The following is a 26,509-nucleotide window of genomic DNA, read 5'->3' on the forward strand; positions in this document are numbered from 1 at the left end:
GAGCGGGAGGACGGACGGCAGTATGGTTGCGAATGCGACTGGTGACCTCTAGGTGACGGAGAGCGGCTGGACCATGTTGTGGCAGCATCAGGATTGTAATGGTGTGCCGCAGATAGTGGCTCAAAAGGGCTGCAATCAAGGCGGCGAGCATGGCCAAAGGATGGAGTACGTTGCGGGAACGACCAGCGGTTGTTACAGTAGCGAGCAACGTGCCCGACACGGCGGCAGTTAAAGCAGATAGGCCGATCGTCTTCAGTTCGCCAATCAGCAGGGTTCCGAGATCGTGGAGCGAACCGTGGATACCGAGAGAACGATGTCGGGGCCCCGGAAGCGGGAGTCGGGCTGACAACGGCGCAAGCAGCGTGAACCCCGAGATTCGCGAGTTCGTTTCGCACGATGGCTTGGACGAGTGAAACCGCTGGTGCGCTCGAGTAGCCGGCGTTAGAGCTGGTAAAAAGGCTATCGGGAGCCATTGCCTCGATTTCGCGGCGAACAATCCTCGTCAATTCGGCCGAAAGGTTAGATTGCGGCCGCTCTTCACATGAAGACGTTGCAGCGGTGTTGGGAAGCCGGGCGAATGGTCGTTCAATACGGCGGCTATAAGCCTGCTTGAAGCGCTGACACTCCTGCAAGCACAATTTCTGCACATCAGCAAATTGAATGCGTCATCCGCTATCCCTTTCAGGACGTGGCCAACCTTGTCAGACTGGCATGTTGCTGTCAGCTTTACGGCACAGCGCCAGTATACATCCTGTATGTACGACAAGTATGATTCCGTGGACGCCTGGGCGCGGGTTGACAGCTAGGTGTTGCTTCGCAGCGATTTTTCGACTGGAGGCCTTACCGAACAGGTCACGGAGCTTTTGTTTGAATGTATCCCAGCTCCCAAAGTTGGCCTCGTGATTGTCATACCACAACTTCGCCGTTCCACTAAGATAAAACACCACATTGGCCAGCATGACTGTCAGGTCCCTGTGGTTGGAATCGCTCACCCGTTCGTATAGCGTAAACCATTCCTCAACGTTGATACCATCGGTCCCGTTGAACGCTCCAGGGTCTCGGGGTTGGACTTCTACAATCGGTGTCCGCGGCGCAGAAGCAGATTCTGGTTGGGTGTGCCATGGTGGTCGCACCGCAGCTCCGTCGTCTGGCGAGAATACTCAGCACCTCCACCAATGTGTGACGGGGTGTCAAACAGGTAGAAGCGGGACAAGATTTATCAACAGGGACTGTTGGCTGAGATGGCCAAGATGGCTGAACACGCACAGCGCCCCCCGGCGATCGTCGTCTTCCTTGATGCAAGGAGGCGGCACGTACGCTGGACGCCGCAACGGCGCTGGACGCCGCAGCACAGCCCGTATCGGAACGTCAGGGAGCCGGGGCGAAGCCCGACCATCGCAGGATCCGTCCGGTAGCTCGGCCTCCAGGGACAGCGAACCGTGGCGAAGCCCGGTTTAACAGGTTCGGGATCGTTGACGTCGAGACGTGGCCCGCCGTTCGATCAGCAGAGCCTGGCGAGAGCCCACCGAGCTGGCCCGTTCCGCTGAGCTTGTTGGCTCCGTCGCTCTAGCTGCTCTGTCGTGGAACGCGCACCGACCACGCGCACCGACCACGCGCACCGGCCACGCGCACCGGCCACGCGCACCAGCCACGCGCACCAGCCACGCGCACCCCGCACTTTTCGGCCCCGCACACCGAACACAAGCACTGAAAAGCCCGCGCATTTCACCTCTCGGCCCCGCACACCGAGCACAAACATTAAATTGCCGTCCTCCTACCACACCAGTATACACTTTATTTACACAACTACATGCAGTTAAACCTCGATAATATGAACCTTCTGCTGTGGCCATGGGTTCTTGTTGTCTATGCCTAGCTGTTTAATGATACGGTGCATCTAATGTCACCATTAAGAAAAATAATGCGGGACAGTGTTCTGTTCGTGCTTGCATGCCGGAAGCATGGTTGCTGTGCTCAAGTGCACACTCCAAAGCTTTTATATTGAGTGCAACTTGCACATACTGATCCAGGGCAAAACCCTCTGAAGGTGGATTTTTTTTGCCAAATGCGACCCCCACGGGTAGCTTTTTTTACTGCACGTTTATAAATTATTCAGAGACTTATTTCAAAATATTATTACCGTAATTTGTTCAGCGAAACTAAAGTGAGAAAAAATTATCTTTTGCCTTGGTATACCATAATCTGACCATAACGTAATCAAACTGCATAGGCGAGCGCATTCAGGAAAGCTCTATGGATATGCGTCCATCAGAAAACAAAGAGTGAGAAACCTCTGCTAATCCTTCATCTTATTGCCAACGAGATGCAATGAGCTTGCGCGAGCCTCAAAAATAAAAAGAGTAAACACTGGCACGGCGGCATCATTTGTGTGTACCAGTGCCTGCCTGTGAACGGATGTAATCGCGCCCCTGTGAGCATTAAATGAGCAGAAAGTGTTTGCACGCCTGGATGTGCAAGCGGTAGTATACACGCGTCGGAGTAAGGAAAAAAAGAAACGGAATACAAAAGCCATTGGCGCAACAAAAAGATTCCCTTATTCCCATAGAGTGCCAGCACATGCTGGGTAAGTTAGAAAATTAGAGCACTTAATTCTTGAGATGCAGCCAGCGCCGTAAATATATGGCGCATAGACCATTTCTGATTTGTTCGCGAAGCCTATATTCACGTGATTGACCACAAAAGGGTTAAAGCACGGTGCGCAATAGGTGCCTAAAAAATAGTGAACACGTGTCGTTAATGCCGTTGTTACCTGCTATGACGGTACGTACGGGGTGTTATCAGGGCATGAAGGAGGGGAAACAAATTTTTATGCCACAGAGTTCAGGGATGCGGTCAGTATGCAAGTAAATACGGTAGTTGGCCTGCTGGCAAACATTACCCTGAAAACCACGAACTACTGGATGCTACAAACCAGCATCACTGATTACTTTCAGTAATCCAAAATTCGTCAAATAAAAGTACCACATTGTAGCAAAGAAAAGTAGCAACAAAAAATTGTAATTAAATCTTAGTCTGGATCGTATTATTGTTTGCTTAATCCTGAGATTTTCCATGGCCCCTACAACTTCAAATTAAGGAGGTTTACTGCATTTACATATACAAGGTGTTTCAGCGAACACTTTCAAAATTTATTTAAGGTTGCCTGTGGCGGACAGCCCAATTCTAGTTAATGAGCTGGTCTACTCGAAGAGGCGGACATTACTTGCACAAAAAATTGAAATGCATTATCGACTAATTAACAAAAATTCACTAATTAAGTTTTTAACTAATTACCTTATGGCCCATATTGCAATTTACGAATTGTAGCTGTGGAGTTCGCAAGGCGGATCCACTTAGAATTAATTCTCAGGATGACACCAGTATCGAGATAATTCCCGAACTTTGCGGAGAAATGCATTGTCGTTCCAGTTAATTTTGTGCTTCAATGCATAAAGCGATGTTTTGTTAAGAACCCAACTGGAACGCCAATGCATTTCTCCGCAATGTTCGGGAATTAATATCTCGAAACTGGCGTCATCCCGGGAATTCGTTCCAAGTGTATCCGCCTTGCGAACTCCACGGCTACAATTTGTGAATTGCAATATGGGCCATCAGGTAATTAGTTAAACTTAATCACTGAATTTCTGTTAATTATTTGATTATGCCTTAAGATTTCTTGTGCAAGTAATGTTCGCCTCATCGAGTAGACCAGCTCATGAGCTACAATTGTGCTATCTGCCACAGGCAACCTTTCAGAATTTTTAGGGGCGAAGCTCCTTATAGCGGCACCCGTTCGTCCTCGTCGTTGTAGTAGTGTGTAACCAGTCTGAGAAAAATGAGAAAAAAAAATTCCGAAACTTGTGTCCGTAGCACGTAATCGAACCAGGGACCCCTCGCTTCCGAGCGCGCGGCGTTAGCCCACTACGCCACGAAGCGGACATGGACACACGCACCACGATGGCAATAAATACCCAACATTAACGAAAGGCCGCGTTTCTAGCGCGTTTCTAACGCGTTTGTGCTAGCGCGTTACGGCCCGTGTAAGAAGCTGGTGTAAGACGCTGTGGCCTCTCCGCCTTACCTTCAACGCGTTTCGAACGCGCTGCCCAAAGCGGTGGCAAGTCAAGTTCAAGTCGAGGAGCGTTTATGAATACGGGGGGTATACTATCTCAGCAGTCATGTGATGGCGTCGGCAAACGCGGTGCACGTTCCGGCATGTGTAAATGGCTGCGTAAGACGCTGTGGCCGCTCCACCTTACTAGAGAGTACTGCACATTTCTAACGCGTTTGTGCTAGCATCCCCTTAAGCGGGAGATCCGATGATTCCCTCCGGAGCTTCGCCCACTCATCATCATTCACCCCGTGGATATGCTGTGATTTTTTTGAAAGTGTTCGCTGAAACACCCTGTATGTGTACACTATTGCATGCTTATTTTAGATCCCTCAGCATGTCTGCCAGGTATCTATTCATTTTGGAGCGCCGCAACTTCTTCTCTTCCTCAGGGGCACATCTTCTAAGGTATGCATCGAATGCGTCTGAAAAATTAGTCATTTCGGTGTTATACATGCATTGCTACAACCATTACAAAAACAAAATTGAAAGAATGTGAATGATACTTACTGCCTACAGCTTGCAATTTATGGGGGCTTAAAGCCGGCTTTTCCACAGCATTGGTGTCCTTAAGAAAGCGGCGACAAAGAGCCCCAGTGACGCTCCTACCCCTGAGTGCCGGGACTCCCCACACCAGTTTCGCCAGTTCATTGCAGAACAGGGAGTCCCGGCCACGGCCCTGGAGTAGGTCCCACCTCTCCTTGTCAACGAACACACCATTTCCTAGGTGTACCTGCAATAAAGGACGGCAGAGACACATTAAGACTGTTTACGTGTGGGAACCTGAAAGCACCTTTAGTCAACCAAATGGCTTCAATGTGACGCGCGCAATATGGCACACGCACTAGGCACACCTTAATTTAGGTCAGCCCGTACCAGAGCCGCCATAACATCAGGTAAGCATGCTTGTTTTGCACCCCGGGGTACCAGGTTCTATTTCCCACCCAGTCCGTCAAACTTTCTCATCAAAGCAATTTGCTTTGTTTACAGGAGCCTACCTGAAAAATCTGACATCCAAGCATTTTTTACGTGTTTTTAATGTTTGCGCAATCGACCACTCTTGGTACAGTCTTTCGGACACACCGGACGACAATGAATTTTCATGTGATGGAGCCTATAATTCTTTCACATTAAAGGAGGCCATGCTGTCAAGCTGTACAGTCTGTTTCACACTTAGGGGAAATCTCTGAGCGCATTGCATCGCGATGCGGCGAGCGCTGGAGTCGGGTGCCAGCAGCAGCTCGCGCAGGCGCAGACGCTCGAGGCGCGTTATCTTGAACCGCGTCGACTGCTCGACGCGGCTGGCCGCCAACTAGAGTGTACTAGACAATGGTCGAGTGGGCCGAACGGCGCTCTCCCGCTGAGGCGCCGCGTGTGGAAAAATTATGCGAGGGCGCTGCGAGTGAACTGGATTGGGGCGGAGCCGCGCTCCGCGGCATATTCAACGTACTTTCGCTGCGGGCGCCGAGGCCGATTGCGCATAGTACGCTCTTAAAATAGCGCTTTATTTCAACTGCAACTTTATGTTTACACCATTTTGCCAAACATATGTATTTGAAGCATAGATTATACAACGCGACGTCTTCAATTTTGCTGTCGTTGTCAAGCGCGTCGTCTGCTAGCGAGCGCGCGTTCGCTACGCGGACGCTGGCAGCGCCCAGTTTTTCTCGCAGAACCTCTGTGCAGTACATTTTTTTAATGGTTTAGTTGCTTCGGTGCGCCCATGACTCTTGACGGCGGGTACCAAAGGTAGTTTTAGCCAAGTGAACCATTGTTTTTAACACTGTCTTCTAAAAGCAACTGGCATCTCTGCAACATGAAGCTACGTAGGAAAATTTTATTACTGATAGCGTGTCATTTTACGCGCGCTTCTTGTCGGTGGATATTGATCAGGAACAATGATCGAAGAAAACAATATTAAAGTGAAATAAACCAGGTTTATTAGCTGCGTGGCGCGAAGAATGACCGATGTATTTCTACGTAATTAAATCAAAGGGTACATTGAGAATGGTACAAATGGTACAGTGAGAACTCCCGACCGTGCACGTTTGCATACGAAACACACGTATTAGTGAATACTGCACAGAAAACTCTCAGTCGCAGAAATAATATTCATAGCAGGCAATTAAAACTATCAGGCATCTGTAGTGAAGCTGGCGCTTCACTACAGACGCCTGCTCACCACAAAGACAAGCCGCTGGCATCCACGCCAGCAGACTCTACCGCCAGCCGGCATGGCGACCACCGCGGGTTCCGGCACTCCACAGCGCGCCACAAATGCCGACTCGTCGCGCACGCCACCACCCCAGGCCCAGAAGCCCACCACCCCTCCAGGACCACCTCAGATGGCCTACAACCTGCGCAGCTTTGCGGACGTCACTCGGCGACCGACGCAGCCACGGCAGAACTGACAATTTCAGGGTTCAGGTACGGTCCGCTCCCCTAAACCACGGTCACGCGCATTTCAGCAAATCAGGAAAACGATTGAGAAACGCGTAAAGTACAATCTTCACAGCACGACGCTTAAGTCATATGCAGCTTCTAATTTGGTACCAAAAGGCTTGTGTCTAAAGCTAAATCCGGCAATGACAACACTAGATCGGCTTGAGCGGGCACAGTGGGACAAAACACTCCATGAAGCGTCGCTTAATCTCATGAAAATCATTATTGACCACAGTGAACGCAAATCTCACGAACTTGAACAAGCTGAACACTCACTAAAATGCCAATCAGATCTCAGCGAAATAGAGGGCAACGACCTAGTTGAGTATGAAAATAAGAAAATAGGGGAGACAAAAGAGCGTAAGCGTCGGAAGTTAGAGCGGGATGGCATACCTCAGACGATTTACATCGGCGCGAACGTCCCTGCGACCACCACAAGTACTAATAATAGCGTAGAAACAACGGTAGTTAACCTTTCATCTGCCCGGTTAACGGCCTCCGAAATTAGTCTTCTTGCTAAAGGCCTTACATTCTGTCCGGCAAGCGGTAAATTTAATGAGTTTCAATTTTATCAGGATTTGGATAATTTCGCCAGAAATCTTCGCTTGCGGGAATATTTTCATGATAAACCCAGCCGAACAGCATTCCCCGGAGCATCAGGAACAAATTGGTCGCCACCAGATCAGAGGGACAGATATTTGGAAATGTATATATCCGCCGTCCAAAAATATATCATGAGAGCATGCTCAAAAGTGAAACCCTTTCGACAAAACTTGTCGTACGAAGAGCGCAAATCGTTGGACTCGCTGAGCCGTCGATCAGATGTGGTAATTAAACCTGCGGATAAGGGTGGCGCAATAGTAATATTGGATAAGGTCGACTACCTGAAAGAAGGATATCGACAATTAGAAAATAAGGACTTCTATACGGAACTCACAGAGGACCCCACTAAATTGTTCGAATCAGAAATATGCCGCGAATTAAATTCACTGCACAAGGAGGGGAAAATATCCAGAGATATGCTTAAAGCAATGCTGCCGATTCAGCCAGCCCCTGGTCGTTTTTATTTGCTACCCAAAATCCACAAAACTAACCACCCCGGTCGCCCTATTGTCTCAAGCAACGGCACGGTAACAGAAAGAATTTCAAGTGCCTTAGACTTCATAATTAAGGACATAGTCCCGACCATTCCATCTTACATTCAGGACACCAACCAATTTCTTCGCACAATAACTGGACTCGAGATCCCCAAAGAAAGCTTCCTGGTGACAATGGATGTAGTATCCCTATACACAAACATACCACAAGCAGTAGGGCATTGACGCGACAGTCAACGCTTACATGAATGCAAACACGCCTGTAAGCCTAGACGAGGACACGCTGTCAACGCTACTGCTGTTAGTACTAGGATACAATAACTTTGAATTTGACGAGAAACATTTCCTCCAGATAAGCGGAACGGCAATGGGCACGAAGATGGCTCCTAATTATGCGAATATTTTTATGGCATCACTTGAAGAACCTTTTCTTGCGGCCAGACCTTTGAAGCCGCTCATCTACAAAAGGTTCTTAGACGACATATTCTTTATTTGGCACCACGACGAAGAAAGTCTTAAATTTTTAGCAGATTTTAATTCAGTTCATCCGTCAATCGCTTTCACTTACAGCTATTCTAAATCAGCTGTAAACTTTCTTGATGTCACGGTACAAATTAAAGATAATCGCATATTCACAACCTTATATAAAAAGCCAACAGACCGCCACCAATATCTTCATTTCAAAAGTAGCCATCCACAACATTGCAAGAAAGCCATCCCGTATTCACAGGCCCACCGATACCGCCGCATCTGCTCTGACGAGAAAGACTTCCAATGTCATGCAAAGGAACTCAGAACGGCCTTGGTGGCGAAGCACTACCCGGAACGTATTGTTGATGATGCTATAAGCCGAGCACAAGCCTTAGACAGAAATGAAATTTTGACGGGCTCAAAGCCCCGCCATCCGAAAAACCAAACCAACCTTATCCTCACCTACTCATCTACATTACCACACGTGAACAACATCCTAGCCAAACACTTTAATATCATTCAGCAGAGCACACGTTTGTCTTCAATTTTCACAGAGCCACCCCGAGTTGTCTATCGCCGGGGAAGGAATCTAAGAGATATCCTCGTCAGAGCTAGAACAACCACGGTTCAAAACATAGAATCAGGCTGCAGACCTTGTGGTAAACCCCGCTGCAAGGTCTGTAAGCACATGACTTCAACATGTCTTGCTAAGGCTACCTCCTCTGATTTCACATTCAAAATTAAGGAACCTCTAAATTGTGACAGCAGCAATGTGATCTACATGCTCCATTGTGAAGTCTGCGACCAACAGTACATAGGCCAGACTGGAACCGCGTTCAGACTCCGTCTAAACAACCACAGAGCTCACACCCGCGCACTACCACATCTCCCATTCTCAAAACATATCAGTCTGCCTGAGCATTCATTTGATAAAATACGTGTCACTCTTCTCCAGTCAGGCTTCCGCTCTTCTCGTGAACGGGAACAAAGAGAGTCATATTTTATCCACAAATTTAGAACAATCACGCACGGCATAAATGAACACATGGGAAACCTCTCGTTTCTTTGTCCATAAGTTAAATTAGCTAAAATCAGAACTTAATCCCCACATAGGCAAGCCGAACACGTGTGTGATGTCGAAAGAATGCCCACTACCCCAGTGGGGGAGCGGACCGAACCACCCAGATTATTGTGCCTTGCTTTTTAATTTCATGCTTATTTCGCCACGCTGTTACTGTCATATTTGCAGGCTACTTCTCCTTCTTTCGTGTTTTGCCCCTGCTTTTTTAATTTAATTTCATGCTTATTTCGCCACACTGTTACTGTCATATTTGCAGGCTATTTCTTCTTCTTTCGTGTTTCTCGTGCTTTGCCCTTGCTTTTCAATTTCATGCTGATTTCGCCACGCTGTTACTATTATACTTGCAGGTTATTTCTTCTTCTTCCGTGTTTCTCGTGTTTTGCCCTTCGCTTTGTCTGGCACGACCAGGTCTTGGTATCTTTCCTTTAACTCTCTCCGTTTCTTTTTTGGCATTTCAACTTAACATGACAGCCGCGGGAGCTCATTAGCTAAGGCGTTGCGCTGCTGAGGACGAGGTCGCGGAATCGAATCCCGGCCGCGGCGGCCGCATTTCGGTGGAGGCGAAATGCAAGAAGCCCGTGTGCTTGCGTTGTACTGGACGTTAATGAACCCCAGGTGGTCAAAATTAATCCGGAGCCCTCCACTACGGCGTACCTTATAATCAGAACTGGTTTTGGCACGTAAAAAACCCAAAAGAAGAAAGAAATCTGAGTACAAGGTACTGGATGGGGCAGATATGCTTTACTTGTTTGAAGTGGCAAGCAGGAAGGTTACATATGTTTCTCCGTTTGCGTTTCGCAAGACCTACTGATGGAAAACTATCTGCGGAACAATACACACGAGAGATACATGCTGCTTGAAGAACGAGAAAAATATTTGTTCTCCAAAGGGAACCGTACAATAACATAGTAGAATGAAAGCCGACACTGCGGCCGCAATGCACGCGCATCACCGAGTGGCATTAAAAAATAAAATGAAGAGAAAGAAAGGCATTAATTCTTAAGACATATATACATGTCATATTCGATTATGAACACCATTTGAGAGGTCTTAACGCAAATACCAGCGCGCGAAGTAGTGCGAATGACCCTGCCGAGCAGTACCGCCAGCAGTTTCCAACGGCGCGACCTTGATGTGGCCCAATCCAGTTCGATCGCAGCGCCGCCACAGTATTTTTCCACGTCGGGCGCCTCACTGCAAAGCATGCGCCGCCCCAGTCGCTCGTCCCACTCGACCATATTCTAGTACACTCTACCGCCAACCGCGTCGAGCAGTCGACGCGATTCAAGATAACGCGCCTCGAGCGTCTGCGCCTGTGCGAGCTGCTTCTGGCACCCGACTCCAGCGCTCGCCGCATCGCGATGCAATGCGCTCCGAGATTTCCCCTAAGTGTGAAACAGACTGTACATAACACAGGACACAGCAGGACATGCAGTTGTGCAATTAGGGCATTCATGCTTCAACTAAGGCTTGCAAAAAAAGCTGTTAAGGTTATCACTATACACAAATGCTACAAATGGTTTTGCCCCAGGCATGCTCCAATTACTCAGTTATAATCAAATAAAGTAGAACTGTTCAATTTACTTCCAAAACACTTTTGAAGCCTGTGCACCATGCACCCTCACAAAAAAAGATAAATGTTATACTTAAGTTACACATGCATGTGTCACCTCTTTTTTCGTCTCGATATTCCTGCACTGTTTCTCTTGGAGTACAATACCAACTAGCCCAACTATCCATCCTATAATGCCACACACTTGTACAGAAGCAAGCAGAATAGTATATGTTTCTTCATTTAACAAAAGTCAGTTTCGCTTGAAAGGCAAAACAGTGATAGCGATAACAAAGCATCTAACAGCTATAAAATAGTTAGTAGTTTAATCGGCCCCACATAATGCAGCAAACATTCTCATACTAATTAAATTGATCAGCACGGTCTCAGCACACACAGGCAAAACACAAACACATCTCGCTCGATGAGTAGCTTCTCGCTTCCTTGAGATAGAGTGAGCTGCAACATTAGGTATACAGAAATCCAGGGATGCCGGCGGAGAGACTGATACAAAGTGAAGAGCCATCTCGGCTCACTCAAACTTAAGAAATACTGCAGAAAACTACTAGGATAGGGCACACCCAGGCCCCTTTTTACGTCTGCAGCAAGAAGCAATAACTTGACCACCCCAGGCCAGGCTGACTAGAAGACAGACATGCTTCACCAGCGACTTGCGCCCTCCCACTTGGGCAGACTCAGTGTCATCCCAACCCCGCCCGCATGAAGACTGTGCACTCTCAAATGCTTTTTCTTGATAGGATCTTATTGCACTTGGACCTTAATGTACGAGCCACCACATCGACAGCTCCAAATTTTAGCTTGGACTGTCCGTATAATTGCTATCGCAATAACAAAAGAGAAACTCACCTTGCCATTAACCTCAGCAAAAACTGCCGGCAGTGCAATGTCGGACTCCTGCAAATGACAACAATACTGTCATTAACAAGTATTTCCTCAACCTCAGTACATTTCAGCGACCTATTATTTTCCTTGCATGTATATATAATGCCAGGCAAATAGAAGTTAGCAAAGATTGAGGACCCTACTTGATTGCACACGGCCTGCGATGGTGGATTTGCAGGTTGCAGCATAATAGAGGCCCCTGGCACTGCAACGTCAGACTCCTGCAAATGACAACAATACTGTCATTATCAAGTTCTGCAGCCAACACATTCTAGCTCTGCAATATGTGTTTCAGGTATAAGCTAATTAGTTATTCAATCCCACCGGTTAAACATACACTAGAAAATGAGCACACAAACAATTAGAAGACAAAATGCAGGAGCAATTTGTCCATCTACTGCGCAAAGAGTAGCAGCATGCTTTCTGGTTTTTCGAGACACGGGTTCTGTGGGGTAGCAGAGACCAATCGGCAAGCTACGATGCCGCCATAACACCACAAGAAGGCTCTTGTCTCTGCAAAGTTGTGACACGGGTAAAGGATTCGTAAGACGCCTACCAGCGGCAACAACCCAGATTGGATTTCAGAAATGCTGCACACAGATTGTACTCAATGGTGCTGAGGAGGTCGTTTGGGATGCCAAGGACAGCCATGATACATCTGACGAGAATGACTTCTGAAGTTCTGACGAGGATGTAGCTTTGGCATCGACTACCACATCTAGTAGCCGAGCTTGCGATAAAAAAATGTCTGCCATGTTCATAGTTGTCATTTTTATAGGGCTGCTGTGGCCACTGCCGCAAGGGCAAGACAAAAAAAATCTATATTGTACATTATGGTGGGTTTTCATAAGATTAAAGCAAATCTATATTTAAATATTTTTTTCTTCCTCTGTGAGGTCAATATATAGGGGTCAATTTATACTAGTGGTTGACCTACTTCTGAGTGAATACGGTAGTAGCAATAAAGTTTATCATATATCTGCCAATGTCCTAGGTATATTGATCTTATTCTCAGTACATTTGAGCCACCTATTATTTTCCTTGCATGTATATATAATGCCAGGAAAATAGAAGTTAGCAAAGATTGAGGACCCTACTTGATTGCGCACGGCCTGCGATGGTGGATTTGCAGGTTGCAGCATAATAGAGGCCCCTGGCACTGCAACGTCAGACTCCTGCAAATGACAACAATACTGTCATTATCAAGTTCTGCAGCCAACACATTCTAGCTCTGCAATATGTGTTTCAGGTATAAGCTAATTAGTTATTCAATCCCACCGGTTAAACATACACTAGAAAATGCTCGAGCACACAAACAATTAGAAGACAAAATGCAGGAGCAATTTGTCCATCTACTGCGCAAAGGGTAGCAGCATGCTTTCTGGTTTTTCGAGACACGGGTTCTGTGGGGTAGCAGAGACCAATCGGCAAGCTACGATGCCGCCATAACACCACAAGAAGGCTCTTGTCTCTGCAAAGTTGTGACACGGGTAAACGATTCGTAAGACGCCTACCAGCGGCAACAACCCAGATTGGATTTCAGAAATGCTGCACACAGATTGTACTCAATGGTGCTGAGGAGGTCGTTTGGGATGCCAAGGACAGCCATGATACATCTGACGAGAATGACTTCTGAAGTTCTGACGAGGATGTAGCTTTGGCATCGACTGCCACATCTAGTAGCCGAGCTTGCGATAAAAAAATGTCTGCCATGTTCATAGTTGTCATTTTTATAGGGCCGCTGTGGCCACTGCCGCAAGGGCAAGACAAAAAAATTCTATATTGTACATTATGGTGGGTTTTCATAAGATTAAAGCAAATCTATATTTAAATATTTTTTTCTTCCTCTGTGAGGTCAATATATAGGGGTCAATTTATACTAGTGGTTGACCTACTTCTGAGTGAATACGGTAGTAGCAATAAAGTTTATCATATATCTGCCAATGTCCTAGGTATATTGATCTTATTCTCAGTACATTTGAGCCACCTATTATTTTCCTTGCATGTATATATAATGCCAGGAAAATAGAAGTTAGCAAAGATTGAGGACCCTACTTGATTGCGCACGGCCTGCGATGGTGGATTTGCAGGTTGCAGCATAATAGAGGCCCCTGGCACTGCAACGTCAGACTCCTGCAAATGACAACAATACTGTCATTATCAAGTTCTGCAGCCAACACATTCTAGCTCTGCAATATGTGTTTCAGGTATAAGCTAATTAGTTATTCAATCCCACCGGTTAAACATACACTAGAAAATGAGCACACAAACAATTAGAAGACAAAATGCAGGAGCAATTTGTCCATCTACTGCGCAAAGGGTAGCAGCATGCTTTCTGGTTTTTCGAGACACGGGTTCTGTGGGGTAGCAGAGACCAATCGGCAAGCTACGATGCCGCCATAACACCACAAGAAGGCTCTTGTCTCTGCAAAGTTGTGACACGGGTAAAGGATTCGTAAGACGCCTACCAGCGGCAACAACCCAGATTGGATTTCAGAAATGCTGCACACAGATTGTACTCAATGGTGCTGAGGAGGTCGTTTGGGATGCCAAGGACAGCCATGATACATCTGACGAGAATGACTTCTGAAGTTCTGACGAGGATGTAGCTTTGGCATCGACTACCACATCTAGTAGCCGAGCTTGCGATAAAAAAATGTCTGCCATGTTCATAGTTGTCATTTTTATAGCGCTTCTTATTTTCCTTGCATGTATACATAATGCCAGGCAAACAGAAGTTAGGAAACGTTGAGGACCCTACTTGACTGCACATAACCTCGCACGGTTCATCTGCAGGTTGCTGCATGATAGAGGCTCTTTGAAAGAGAATAATCCCATGGGCAACTATTGTCTTCACTGAAAAAAGGCATGCCATAAATTACGGTCAATAGAAGCTTCATTTCTATCCCTCTGAGCTTTGGGAAGCAAGTACTGCTGCTCCACTGTCATCTGCACCAATATTTGGAGGTGTGGCATTCGGGCAAGGCACACTGTTTTCCTGAAAAGAAAGGCAGCATTAACACAAGGCGCCCCAAGGAGTGCTCGAGGAAAAAAGAGAGACGAAGTGGAGGAGAAGGGCACGTGGTGCGAACAAAGAGCCAGTGAGGCTGAAACCAGACTATTGAGTGCGAGTCGTGAAATATCACGGCACGCATAGCGAGCGAGGGTCACGAAACTGCCAACGCCGGGCAACACTCGCTTCACGATAATGGCAGTAAACGAAACTTCAGGGAGCTAAATCCTACCTTTTCCGAAAATGCAGCAAAATGTACGGCTTCCTGCTGACAAGAGACAAAGATTACGCTCTATAACATACCAGCAAACAGCACTTACTTTTCGTAATGCTAAGCAGCAGTTTCCCAGCCCCTTTTCTGAAGTTATTAGAGTTCCCTGAAGCCTACTGTTGTAAATTTTTGGCTTAAAAAGTCGAGATGAACTAAGTCATTCCTGTCAGCTATTAAAATTATGGTGTTTTACATAACCCCTATATGGTTAGAGGCATGCTGTAGTCACGTAGTGAGGCTCCCGAGTAACGTTCACTAGCTGGGGTTAGGTGCACTACTGTGCACCTAACTCTCGAGTACCCAGGAGCTTTTGCATTTTGCCCTCCACGATATGCAGCTGCAATGGCCTGGTATTGAATCAATATCCTCATGCTTACCAGCACAACAGCTTAGCTGCTAAGTCACCAAGGATGTTCCCTTTGTCAGCTAGCTACAAAGACCAGCTTGTACTCAATTAAAAGCATCACAATTCGAATTATTGAAAATGACTGAGCCAACTAAGTTCCCCTTATATTTGCACAAAGAGAGTGTACATACCTTGCAACAACGTTGGCAAGTTGCTGTGAACCAGGAATCTAGGAAGAAACAAAGCAACTATTACCACCACATACATCATCTATTCTCTTGTTATTGCTTGTTCACGTAAACCATTCACAAAGAGAACTGGTTATAAAAAATATGACAGCAACCAGTCTCATATTCAAATGAAAGCTATAGATTGCATAAATTGTTAGGTTTTACATGCCAATACCACAATATGATCATTAGGCACATCGTAGTGGGGAACTCCGGATTAGTTTTGCCTGCCTGGGGATCTTTAACTTGCACTTAAATCTAATTAACAGATATTTTTGCATTTCGCTCCCTTTGAAGTACACCTACCATGGCCAGCAAATGAACCTGCGTCTTCCTGCCCAGCAGCGGAATGCCTTAGCTACTAAACCACAATGGCAGGTTCATCCTAAATGATATACGCATTTTTGCGAGTGAAGGACGACCACAACTGTAAGCAGTGATGCACCAACTTTTCTCCATGCACCATGGCAGGTCCATCCTGAATCATTTACAGATTTCTGCAAGTGAAAGAGCAGCACAACTGCAAGCAGTGATGCATCTATTTTTCTCTTGCAAGAGATATGCACCTGCCCGCATGCAACAACACTAATTTTCCCAAATATTGTTATAGGTGTTACATTACATCATTCTTGCTAAACGAGGGCCTCATATTCTTGCTAAGACACATTCTTGCTAAAATGTTATCAAGAATGTGTACAGTGTAGGTATTTTGCAATTTCTTTTAACCCTTGCATGCAGCCCAACACATTTTTAAATATTGTAAGCTAATGCTCACCCAGTTTGTTGAGAAGGTGGTCCTCCAGGCGGTCGTGACGTGCTTGCAGCTCATCTTTTTCTTTTCGGAGTGCTGCCAGCTTCCGACACAGGGCTGCATTTTTTTGCTGCTCTGCCAAGAGCAATTTTTTTGGAACAACATCATCTTCACCATCATCAGAACTCGTGCCCTGATCATCGGACATTAACCTCGCCAGTTTGCGGCGTTTTGCGGCTTGCACATTGCGGGCGGCCTTTTTCGCTGAAGGAACCTGCGACTAAAAAAACAAAAAAAAGCCCCCCAAAATTGTAAGTTTGCAGAAATTAAGAAAGAGAAACCCTTTTCATATTTCTCATCAGCAAGTTTTAAACATAAATCGCCTTTGGAACAGAATGCACAAAGGCACATTTAAATATTTTTGCTTACTGTGCCATTGTGACATTGCCAGTGCCACAAAAGACTACTTGCAACATGGAGTACAAGCAAGTGTAGTTGGCAGCTAACATAAAAGACAACACAGGGATGCTTGTTGCTGCTTAACAATTGTTAGAACACATACATTACTATTTTCCTAGATGCCAGCACATTAGATCGTTTAATCTCCATTTCAGTAAACCAGTTAGTTAAATTTAATGGGTCTGAAACACCCTGCTTTCAATAAAGCGAGAAATATGGATAGGTACTAGTTGGTCTTCATTCACCTTCTGCAGTGCTGCACAAGCGTGTCATGATTTACATGACGCGCTTGTGCATTTGCAATACTCAAATCTAGTGAGAAGCCCATTAAACAGAACAAAAAGTGTGGACTTGTATTCTATCTCGCAAATAAATTGCAGCGCTTCCGAGGCTAAAAGCATGCTCCAAAAAATAAGGTCATATCCTGTTGCAGCAGAATATAGTTCCAGATATACAGCTCTAAATCCTGTTTATTGGCAGTATTTAGAGCCATAGGGCACATGCACTTGATCTCATCTGTAAGGATCGAGCGCCAGTTTGCAGCAGCCACACGGCACTGTTCTTCCCAGACAGCCTGATTGTTGTAAACATAAGAAAACTTGCCCTGTTTATTTCGAATCACTTCCTATTATGCAGTAAGCCATGCAAATTTGTGGCTTGTGTGTGAACTACGGTAAATAAATTTGGATAGCATAAGTATGGTAAGTGAATGTCTTGGCAGTAGGAAAGGGACCTCACTCTTTGCTTATTAGTTTGCCCAATGTTGTACATACCATTACTACAATGATTTACACAAAGATAGTATTGTTTTCTAATACATACGTTCGTCGCCAAACCACTTGTTGCAGATGAGTCTCCATCAAAAATAAATTCTGGCACGGATATCTTCCGCTTTGTCAACCGTTGTATGAGGTCTGCCTTTGTTACTATAGCACAGTAAAGAGAACAAAAAACAAGATCAAGAATGAAAGCATACAAAAATTAAACATGTTGGTCGAATTGCTAGCACAGCAGTTACATTAACCGTTGTAATATGGTTAGCTAAACAATTTATTTGTACTTGTTGCATACTATGCCATAGAAGATTTTGCATTTATTTACTATATGCATTTAGACATACTGCTCAAAAGATGGGTTCAATGCATAGTTGATAGAATGAGCATTGAATACAAGATAAACGAAGACCCGCGTCCCTACAACCACGAAGAGAAAAATACAATCGCGTTCATTCATTGTAGGACTGGCAATCACCAAACGAAAGTGCACGCTTTGGGCTACATATAACCTGCATCATTTCTCTAGACGCCGCAGCCTTCCCCACGAAATACAAGTCAATTCCTTTTTTTCTCTCTCTCTGTCTTGTTCATCTGAAGCTACGACAGATGCGACAGGGTCTGTTCGCAGAAACCGAACATAGGTGTGTTCAAAGTATTGAAAGTGACACCGAGCATGATTCCACATTTTGCGTTCGTTAACTGCTTCTTTGATAACACTGCCAACTCGCACAGTCTAGTCATCCGTGAAGTTTGTAAACGCACCAAGAAAGCTGTAATTTCACTAAACGTGCTACAGGAGCCTTTTTGAGCACTGAAAGCCCCACGTCTTCCTTGCGATATTTTGTATCCCTTTTAGCGTCGTTTTGCATGCCCGGCGGTTTACGTCCCCTAACTTGCGGTGCGCGACAGCTATCCGTACGCATGCGGCACAATCTAAGCATAGGTACAGCGTCGAAGTCGAAACAGTTGATACATTCAAATGAAAATCACTTACCACCAAGCTCCACAATGTCCGCGAGGTAATAGTCCTCATCGCTGTGGTCCGACAGCAGTCCAGTGTCGCACCAATACACCAATTTTTTCTTGCACAGTTCGTTCACCGACGTAGGGGCATACTTCTTTATCAGTGAAATATGCACTATTGCCTTGGCACCGTCGTGGTATTTCACGAAAGCAAAGCTCGGCGTACCCGACGTGGCCATTGTTGTGTAGCACGATATTTGCACTGACTTCACTTCGCCACTTTCCGGATTGATCCTGGATTGACTACGAAATACATGATGACGATGATGATCGTGCTTCCCTTTGCATTGTTGGGCACCACACAGTGCCCTGATGGAGAAGAAATAATAATAAAATAAATAAAGTCCTAACCATTTCTATAAAAAACACGCACCTTGTAGACTGCGCCAGTGACAACCATTTAAATGGGCAGTCGCACGCGGCAGCAATGCACGCGGCAGGTGCGGGCGCCCTCGCGAGGTCGGATATGCTTCGAGCAGCTTCGAGCTTGTTTGAAACGCAGTTCGTTTAGTAGGATTCCCAAGACTTTATTTCGAAGGGGGCGAGAAGCTTGGATCCCCCCCCCCCCAACCCCACCGGTTTCCAGATAGCATCTGCCATGCCATGTGAAAACCGTCACAATTATAACTACGGCCTTTTCGCGCAACCACGTCTGCAGACTGCATCATCCACTGCATAGTGCTAGTTTTCCACTTAGCAGTATATCTGGGGAAACTCTGCAGTTAAAGACACCGCAAATGCGCAGCGCACGAATACAATTCCGCCATGCATACAACACGCATAAGGGTGCCAAGGTGGTCAAAATTATAGTTTGTAGCCTCTGACAATGGCGTACCTCACAATCATTTTGTGGTTTTGACGGCCGTATCATTTATTTTAAAATAAGTACTGTGGCAGCCCCGCTGCGTAAGTTGTTCGCAAATAGTCGCAAATGGAACAAGACGTCGGCATCACGAGGTGATGGCAGAGAGAACAGACGTGAACGACATCACTATCGCGAGGAATTTGGTGTGGTGAACGGCAGGGGCCGTATTCTGAAACGTTCGCCTAGGCGAAAGTTTCAGAATACGGCCCCAGGTCGCGCTAGCCGGTGGCAACACATCGATCGCGCTTGCAGTCAGGAATGGTCGCGCAACCACTGCCAGTCCCCGGTATGCATGAGTCTTTAGAAGATAGGCATGGTCACACGCTATCGAACTGTGGGAAGTGCTTTTATTAGGCGCTTTTTTCCGCAATATTCCCGCTATATATATTCAGCATCGTTGGGGGCTCTGAAATTACCAAGAACGACTGTTTCTTTATATAGAACGATGTAGTACGTTAATTGTCCTTACAACATATATTGTTACGGATAGGCCACGCATTGTAACAATATAAATGGTTGCGCAATGGTGTTAATTAAATGACAGCATGATCGATGCAACGGCATACAGATAATTATCTCGCTCGGTCGCTCGATCGCTATGCTCCTACAACAGCCCTCACAAGGAGTAATGACATCTGCGTTAAAAGGAAGCTGGTACACTGCCTTGTCTGTTTCCCTTCACCTGTGTCCGTGTATATCTTTTTCTGTGGTGGACCTCTGAGAAATCGAACCGAAACTGGCTGTAACGTTGAAAAGTTGCAGTAATAAATTATTTGTGGTGTTTTTTATGTCCTGCAGTTTTTGTTCTATAATTCAAGGGTCAATTCACTCAACGTAAGGACGTGGTCATTCAGAAATATGATGTAAGTTACTCCGTTAAGTTTGGGTATTGTTGACGAGTTTCATTATCATACCTGTAATAACGTTGAACTGGTGCGTGCACGTCCATGTGAACGGGCGTTGGCAAAGAGGTTTCATATGCTTGGTAGCTAAAACCAACGTTTATAGATGCTAGCTTCCATGAACGTTGGCTATAGAACAGCATCGGCAGCATCGGGCTGCTGTACGTGCTGGCAGACCAATCAAGGTACACGATCGAACACTTCTTTAGAATCGGCCCGAAACGAGTCCAGACAGGGACCTCCAGCGCGTAGTACGCAGCATGAGAGGCATTCGTTGAAATGAACTGTCACTTCAACTGTAATTTCATAAGTTCATTTGTGCGCTGGCAGCGAGAATGCGCGCTGTCTACGTCATCTTTCAACTTCGTGCTTAGGCAGCAAGTAAATTCAGCTGCTTTGTCGTATTCACATGTTTAAAATTTATGTGTGCAAGGTTACTTGGACATTGTCACTCTTCTGCATTCGATGTACGAACACCGGGCCTTACCTAGCAGACGACACGGAACTTGCAATTGCAGTCCTAAACTTGATTAAAATTTTATTTGTGAATAATGTGTGTGTACGTTTATACAGACTGATACATATTTTAAAGTAAGATAACTAGCTTTGCCATAAATTACATGCATGCACTAAAAATAAACACTTGCTAGCGCCACTGTTGCTTTCTTACATAATCAAGTAGTCGCAGCAGTTCTGCAGGAACACTTTTGTTCTTGAGCTGTCGGTTTGCGTGCCTCATTTGTTGGTGTGATTGTGGTACCTGCATGGCAAGCTGATTTCGGCGACGCGCGGAAATCAGTGTAGCAAGCGTTGCACGATGAGCCAGGAGAAAGAGCGGAAGCGCCGTAAACTCTATTTAGTCGATGCGGACGCGCCCTTTGTTGTTCCACGCTCCACGCTATGGTACAACAAGCAGCGGCCCATCACGCCGAGCACCTCGGCGGCACAGCCTTTGACTGACGCCCTACCCGACGACGCTGCAGACACCGCAGATACTGCCAACTGCGATGAAAATCGCCAGCGAGGGATCGGCGTAGCTGCTTCCAGCGCTGATACTGACGACAGTGCCCTGGCATACTTAAGCGACGCACAGCCGCCAAGAACCACAAGTGAAGCTGGCATCACCAGTGACGACTTATTCGACGATGAGCAGACGGAATTTGTGGATGCCGTGAGCGAGAGTGGCTGCAGCGGTGAAGACAGTGACCATACCGACGAAGAACGAAGTGACCCCGCCAATGGGCCTGTGCCACAGTTCCATGACACCGAGCTGCTAGCTCAATGTGTCCGCCACTTCGGAAACAAAACACTGCCTTCTTCATCAACAACACTGGCTGAGGCTGTTGTGTTGATTATGGCGTTTGTTGTGGCGCATGGGCTCACTTGGTCGGCGGTTGATGATTTGTTAAAGTTGGTTGACGCTTTGTTTGGGCATCGGCCATCTGGTCTCCCACGCTCAAAATACCTGTTTCGAAAGCTTTGGGCTCCCAAATGTGAACAGATAGCCCAGAGACATTACTATTGCGAATTGTGTATGTCGCTTCTTGAGATGAGTGAGAACAAGAGGAGTCTCCACTGCACTATATGCCAGCTATCATACGATGTGAGTGAGGTGAAGAAGAAAGGGTGCTTCTTTGCTATTATGGACATAAAAGAACAGCTTCAACACATAATAGCAAGAGTCAAGGAGCTCCTTTTCAGCAGTCTATCAATGCTACGAGACGAACAAAGTTCAGGAAATGTAGTGACGACAGACATTGCAAATGGGGCAATTTGTAAAGGACTCCGCCAAATGGGTCTTATGAAATGGAGTGACTTAACATTAACTGTGAATACAGATGGGAGCCCATTGTACAAGTCCTCCAATGCCTCCATTTGGCCCATTCAATTGTCGATCAACGAGCTTCCGCAGCCCCATCGAAATGCAAATACCTTCCTCGCCGGCTTGTGGTTTGGGCGGAAACACCCTGATATGGCTCTTTTTATTGGGAAGTTTGTGAAAGCCTTACAGATGGTTGGGGAGATTGTGTGGCAGCATGGTGCTGTGGACCTGATCTCCAGAGTATACCTAGCTTGTGTCTGCGTTGATGCCCCTGCCAGAGCAGCTGTTGGAAACCAGACACAGTTCAATGGCTGCTTTGGTTGCCCATGGTGCCTAGCATGTGGAACACTGCAAGAAGGTAAGTTCGTTGCAGTAATATTTATTGTTAGATGACATTTCATACTTGTTATTATGGTACTGTGTTAGCCTTGCACTGTATGCTGAAATATTGGCAGACATATCACAATTTGGTAATTTGTCCGATTACTTTCAGAATGTATACATAGAAAAATTTTGACAAAACTGAGAGCATTGGTGAAAATTTCTTGGATTAAAGCCGCACAAAAAAAGGCAAGGATGGTAAAAATGAATGTGACAAGTGCCGAACTGTATTAAAAACACATTACATATTTGCAGAATTCAGGGGTGTAAGGGTTCGAAGACTTAGTGTGAATCATAAGTTACGCCTACCTGCATGGGAAGGTGGCAACAAAATAAATTTTAGCTGATTTAGTTCTTTTTTGTTTGTGATACCATGAACATAGTTTATTGTTTGTTTTACTTGAAGGATGTGGTAGGGTTTTTGGCCCTTGAAAATAGTAACCATGAAATATTACGCATCATTTCCTGTATGGTTAGTGTTGAGGATCATTACATAAGCATCATGCATTGTTTGTTTGGATCTGTAGAAGCACTCTTGTTAGTAAAGTTCTTTTCTAGGCAAATTTACCACTGAACTTGTAAACTTGACTCAAAAGTAGCTGCATGCTCAGGAGGAAGCCTGTAAGTGTGCTTTTTAGTCTGTAGATAGATTATAACAGCACCATTAAAAGTGTGATCTAACTCTAGTGTCTATCTGCATTTCAGGACGTCGTCTCTACATCAACTCGGAGCCGCCTGCACCAGAGAGGACAGCAGCAGGCATACGCAGGGACATGAAACTTGCCATGGAGCTGCAGACTCCAGTCAATGGACTGAAAGGGCCATCAGCTTTCTGGCCTTTGCAGTACCTGGACCTTGTCGAGTGCTACACTGTGGAGTACATGCATTGTGTGTTACTTGGGGTGACCAGGCAGTTCACGGAGTATTGGTTCGATTCCTCTCACTGCCATGAAAAGTTCTACATAGGTCAGTATTCTGTTGTTTTGGCAGTTTCTTGATCTTGCAACTAATGTGCATGTGAAGCTTATTTGCTGTGCATATTGATTGAGTGGGCTGTTTCGATTTTTCACTTCTGGCTATTATCAGACTGCCAGAGCATCAACTAGCCCAAGAAACTACTTTGTAACGAACCAGACATGCATTTTTCCTGGATTGTTGTGCACACTGAATTCAGGAGCACATGTGTTTTACAGCGTAAGCTGTTATGGGCTCATTCCAACAGGCGCTTTCGGTGGCTATAGTGTTTTTTATAAAAGTAAGCAAAAGTGAGCTCAGCTGACTTTTATTTACTTCTAGCTTTACCTTCTAAAGCCAATTTTGCTTTGCACGATGGTTTCATACAAGAAACAGCAAAAATATCGCTTTGCGTGAACCGCATACAACGCACTCAAACATGCTGCGTTGTCTTGCAGGTTATTCATTCTTGTTTCACCCATTGCTCTGCTTTTTAGCCTAGATTTTTTAGCGGTTCACAGACTGTGTTGAGTGCATTCGAGCGCCAACTACAGCCCCAGCTTTTTCAGCTTGTGTACCAGAGTCACCACGAGCGTTAACTTTCTGAAATCGAAGCTTAAGCAGCTTGTCACAATTGTTTACACATATATAAAGGTATCCTGTGGCCAGCCTGCTTTTCCAGTTTTGTAAAATTATGGTCATTTCCTTAACCATTAAAGCTGGCGGTCAGCGTTATCCTTGAGAAAAGACCTGGAGCAATCAATTTTGAATGTAGGACCATTTTCATGAGATTTCACGTAGTACCGGATATGTCTGACAGCGTATGTAGTGTTGTGCAAAAATAAATGGTGGGACTGCACGCAACCTGTGTTGATCATACAGAACATTGCAGAAGTGATGTATTCTCTAGTGCAACCATTTAATAATATCACTTGAGCTCTTTGGCAATAATAATGAGATATCTTCAAGTGGGTAGTGCATGAATGACCAAACTGCTGATCACACTGGCCGCTGCTATTCAAGCAGCGGGTTTACATTTTTACTGGCCAGTTGTACTAGCATTTGATTTTACAACCGTTCGGGCATCTTCAGGTTGTCTTGGGATCCCAATTTTTGTGACAGTGATGCTTATTCCTATCAGGGCCAGAACTAGCTAGCTGCTGTCTGGCTGCCAGTGGGCTGTCCAAACCTAAAATTGAAGAGGCCCACTGGCTTACAGACATTCATTCCAGAAATGTACATGATGTGAACTGTATGAAATGGTCTTGCAGGACGACCAAGCACCCTGAATTTCCTGAACCGGCGCCTGAAGGGCATTCAACCGCCACATCATATTACACGCCTGCCTCGCTCAATCCAGGAAAGGCACTTTTGGAAGGCCCATGAGTGGCGAAATTGGCTTCTGTACTACTGCCTACCGTGCTGCCAAAATACTCTGCCATCACCCTACATGAAGCACTTCGCAATTCTTTCCGAGGCCATTTTTCTGCTCCTTCAAGAGCAACTCTCACCTCCGGCCATTGCCCAAGCAGGTGAGGAGAAATTTTGTGTATCCTAATCAAGCAGTTTTCACACATGCATTTTGTACTCAGTAGGGTTATTTGAAAAACTGTACATTGATTGTACAAAAAAAATAACAACATGCATTTTTGTATTCAAGGAGCTGTGACATAGTTGTCCTATATTATCACTTTATCATTGAAACTGAGAGTAAAGGGCCCATAATGGACATGCACCCAAAAAATTCGTCTTTTAAGCGTGCATTCTAATAGAAATTTCACCTTAAAGTGACAGCCCCTGAACATCTCCCACTGACAGTGACTGCCATTTTGATATCTACTGTGTGACATCAGGAAATGTGGAGGAGGAAGAAGTGGTTTTGAACAGAGGGAGACCACAGTAACTGTCTTGCACATTGGGCGACACCTCAACTGCATTTTAGAGGAAGGGAATGAGGAAGGAAAGAGAAGCACAGTAGAGAGAGGAGTAAAGCAAGGGCGGCGCATGCATGGCCAGCTCGGCAGCGACAAACATCCAGATGGGAATACTTGGTTTGTAATTAAGGTGGTTCTGTGAATCATAGGGGGTGCATGCTGCTGTGCTGTATTCTTTGAAACAGTGTGATACCACAATGGATGAATTGCTGTGCATGCTCTGGTACCTAACAGCACCGCTGGCACCGCTGGCTGTGATGGCTCCTGGAGTTCGGCCTCTTATGCACTGAACTCCACATCTGTTGCAGCACTGTTGCAAATATATGCTGAGCACAACAGAACATGTATCAAATTTGTTTTTGTTTTCATATTTTTCTGGACTTTTAAGTGTTGTAGAGCCTTAGAACTAATAATTTGCCTGGCTGCTTTTGAAACATGACAGAAATGCAGGTCAATGAAGGGCATGGGGGCTGTTGTCACTAAGTACATAATGATCATAATGCATACATAGGTTCATTTTCATAAACAGTACTTTTTCATAAGTAGTTGTGTATAGTATTGAATTTAAACATGGGATGTCTTTTTATTTCAGATAACCTTCTTCGACGTTTCGTCAACCGAGCTGCGGCATTGTACAGTGATAGGTGCATGACATTCAACGTGCATCAACTCCTGCACTTAGCACGGGCTGCCCGCAACTTTGGCCCACTGTGGGCTCATTCAGCATTTGGGTTTGAGAGTGGGAATGGCCAGCTTGTCAAGTTAGTTACAGCAGCAAATGGTGTGCCTGAACAAATCCTGGAGCGTGTGATTCTCTCCCAGGAGTTGAAGCTGTTGCTTTGTTCAACAGCAATACCGTTGACAACTAAGCAGTTGTGCCATGATTTCCTGCACTATCCAAATGTAGAAAAGGCTCAGCACATACAAGGTGCTTGCATGTTTGGTGCACCCAAGGATGTGCCTGTGGTGTTGCCTGCAGAAAGAGATTGTCTGAAGATAGCCCTGAACCATGTACCTCATGTACAAGAACATTTTCGATTTTTGTATCGGGGAACGATATTTCATAGCAGGGAATACAAAAGAAGCAGCAAAAGTGATAGCAGCATTTTCGAGTCAGATGGTGGC

The 26,509-nt window shown here is 45.6% G+C and overlaps 3 protein-coding genes across 4 annotated transcripts; 1 reads left to right on the top strand and 2 right to left on the bottom strand.

The window, feature by feature from the left end:
- Positions 1-772: 772 nt before the first annotated feature.
- Positions 773-14,231, bottom strand: LOC119452270 (BEN domain-containing protein 5-like). Of its 2 annotated transcripts, XM_049667219.1 has the most exons (6): positions 13,713-14,231; positions 12,755-12,832; positions 11,801-11,878; positions 11,622-11,669; positions 4,622-4,844; positions 773-4,536 (listed from the first exon to the last, which is right to left on the bottom strand). In XM_049667219.1, exons 1-6 carry the CDS (start codon positions 13,755-13,757, stop codon positions 4,430-4,432), a joined length of 579 nt encoding a protein of 192 aa, XP_049523176.1. In that variant the 5' UTR covers positions 13,758-14,231; the 3' UTR covers positions 773-4,429. The 2 variants fall into 2 exon arrangements, with proteins under 2 accessions (XP_049523176.1, XP_037570447.2); XM_037714519.2 differs by lacking the exon at positions 12,755-12,832 and having other exon boundaries at positions 774-4,536; positions 13,713-14,225.
- Positions 14,232-14,559: 328 nt separating this feature from the next.
- Positions 14,560-18,761, bottom strand: LOC119452701 (uncharacterized). The gene is made up of 5 exons (XM_049667124.1): positions 18,498-18,761; positions 17,550-17,653; positions 16,293-16,548; positions 15,479-15,516; positions 14,560-14,655 (listed from the first exon to the last, which is right to left on the bottom strand). Exons 1-5 carry the CDS (start codon positions 18,703-18,705, stop codon positions 14,560-14,562), a joined length of 702 nt encoding a protein of 233 aa, XP_049523081.1. The 5' UTR covers positions 18,706-18,761.
- A 1,812-nt stretch (positions 18,762-20,573) lies between these two features.
- On the top strand, positions 20,574-25,339 carry LOC125945484 (uncharacterized). The gene is made up of 3 exons (XM_049667220.1): positions 20,574-22,473; positions 23,202-23,462; positions 24,722-25,339. Exons 1-3 carry the CDS (start codon positions 21,111-21,113, stop codon positions 25,006-25,008), a joined length of 1,911 nt encoding a protein of 636 aa, XP_049523177.1. The 5' UTR covers positions 20,574-21,110; the 3' UTR covers positions 25,009-25,339.
- The last annotated feature ends 1,170 nt before the right edge of the window (positions 25,340-26,509 follow it).

This window comes from Dermacentor silvarum, chromosome 5, assembly GCF_013339745.2.
Source record: "Dermacentor silvarum isolate Dsil-2018 chromosome 5, BIME_Dsil_1.4, whole genome shotgun sequence".
NCBI classification, from domain to species: domain Eukaryota; kingdom Metazoa; phylum Arthropoda; class Arachnida; order Ixodida; family Ixodidae; genus Dermacentor; species Dermacentor silvarum.

What these genes read in the sequence shown, in the direction of transcription:
- LOC125945484 (XM_049667220.1), top strand. Translation starts at nt 21,111, where the DNA reads ATGAGCCAGGAGAAAGAGCGGAAGCGCCGTAAACTCTATTTAGTCGAT. An exon ending in ATGTGGAACACTGCAAGAAG is followed by an intron (nt 22,474 to 23,201) that starts GTAAGTTCGTTG and finishes TCTGCATTTCAG; the next exon opens with GACGTCGTCTCTACATCAAC. An exon ending in CCATGAAAAGTTCTACATAG is followed by an intron (nt 23,463 to 24,721) that starts GTCAGTATTCTG and finishes ATGGTCTTGCAG; the next exon opens with GACGACCAAGCACCCTGAAT.
- LOC119452270 (XM_049667219.1), bottom strand. Translation starts at nt 13,757, where the DNA reads ATGCTGCAACCTGCAAATCCACCATCGCAGGCCGTGCGCAATCAA. An exon ending in TTGCTGAGGTTAATGGCAAG is followed by an intron (nt 4,845 to 11,621) that starts GTGAGTTTCTCT and finishes CCTTTATTGCAG; the next exon opens with GTACACCTAGGAAATGGTGT. An exon ending in TAAATTGCAAGCTGTAGGCA is followed by an intron (nt 4,537 to 4,621) that starts GTAAGTATCATT and finishes CTAATTTTTCAG; the next exon opens with ACGCATTCGATGCATACCTT.
- LOC119452701 (XM_049667124.1), bottom strand. Translation starts at nt 18,705, where the DNA reads ATGGCCACGTCGGGTACGCCGAGCTTTGCTTTCGTGAAATACCACGAC. An exon ending in GGACATTGTGGAGCTTGGTG is followed by an intron (nt 17,654 to 18,497) that starts GTAAGTGATTTT and finishes ACTGTGCTATAG; the next exon opens with TAACAAAGGCAGACCTCATA. An exon ending in CAAGTGGTTTGGCGACGAAC is followed by an intron (nt 16,549 to 17,549) that starts GTATGTATTAGA and finishes TTGTTTTTTTAG; the next exon opens with TCGCAGGTTCCTTCAGCGAA.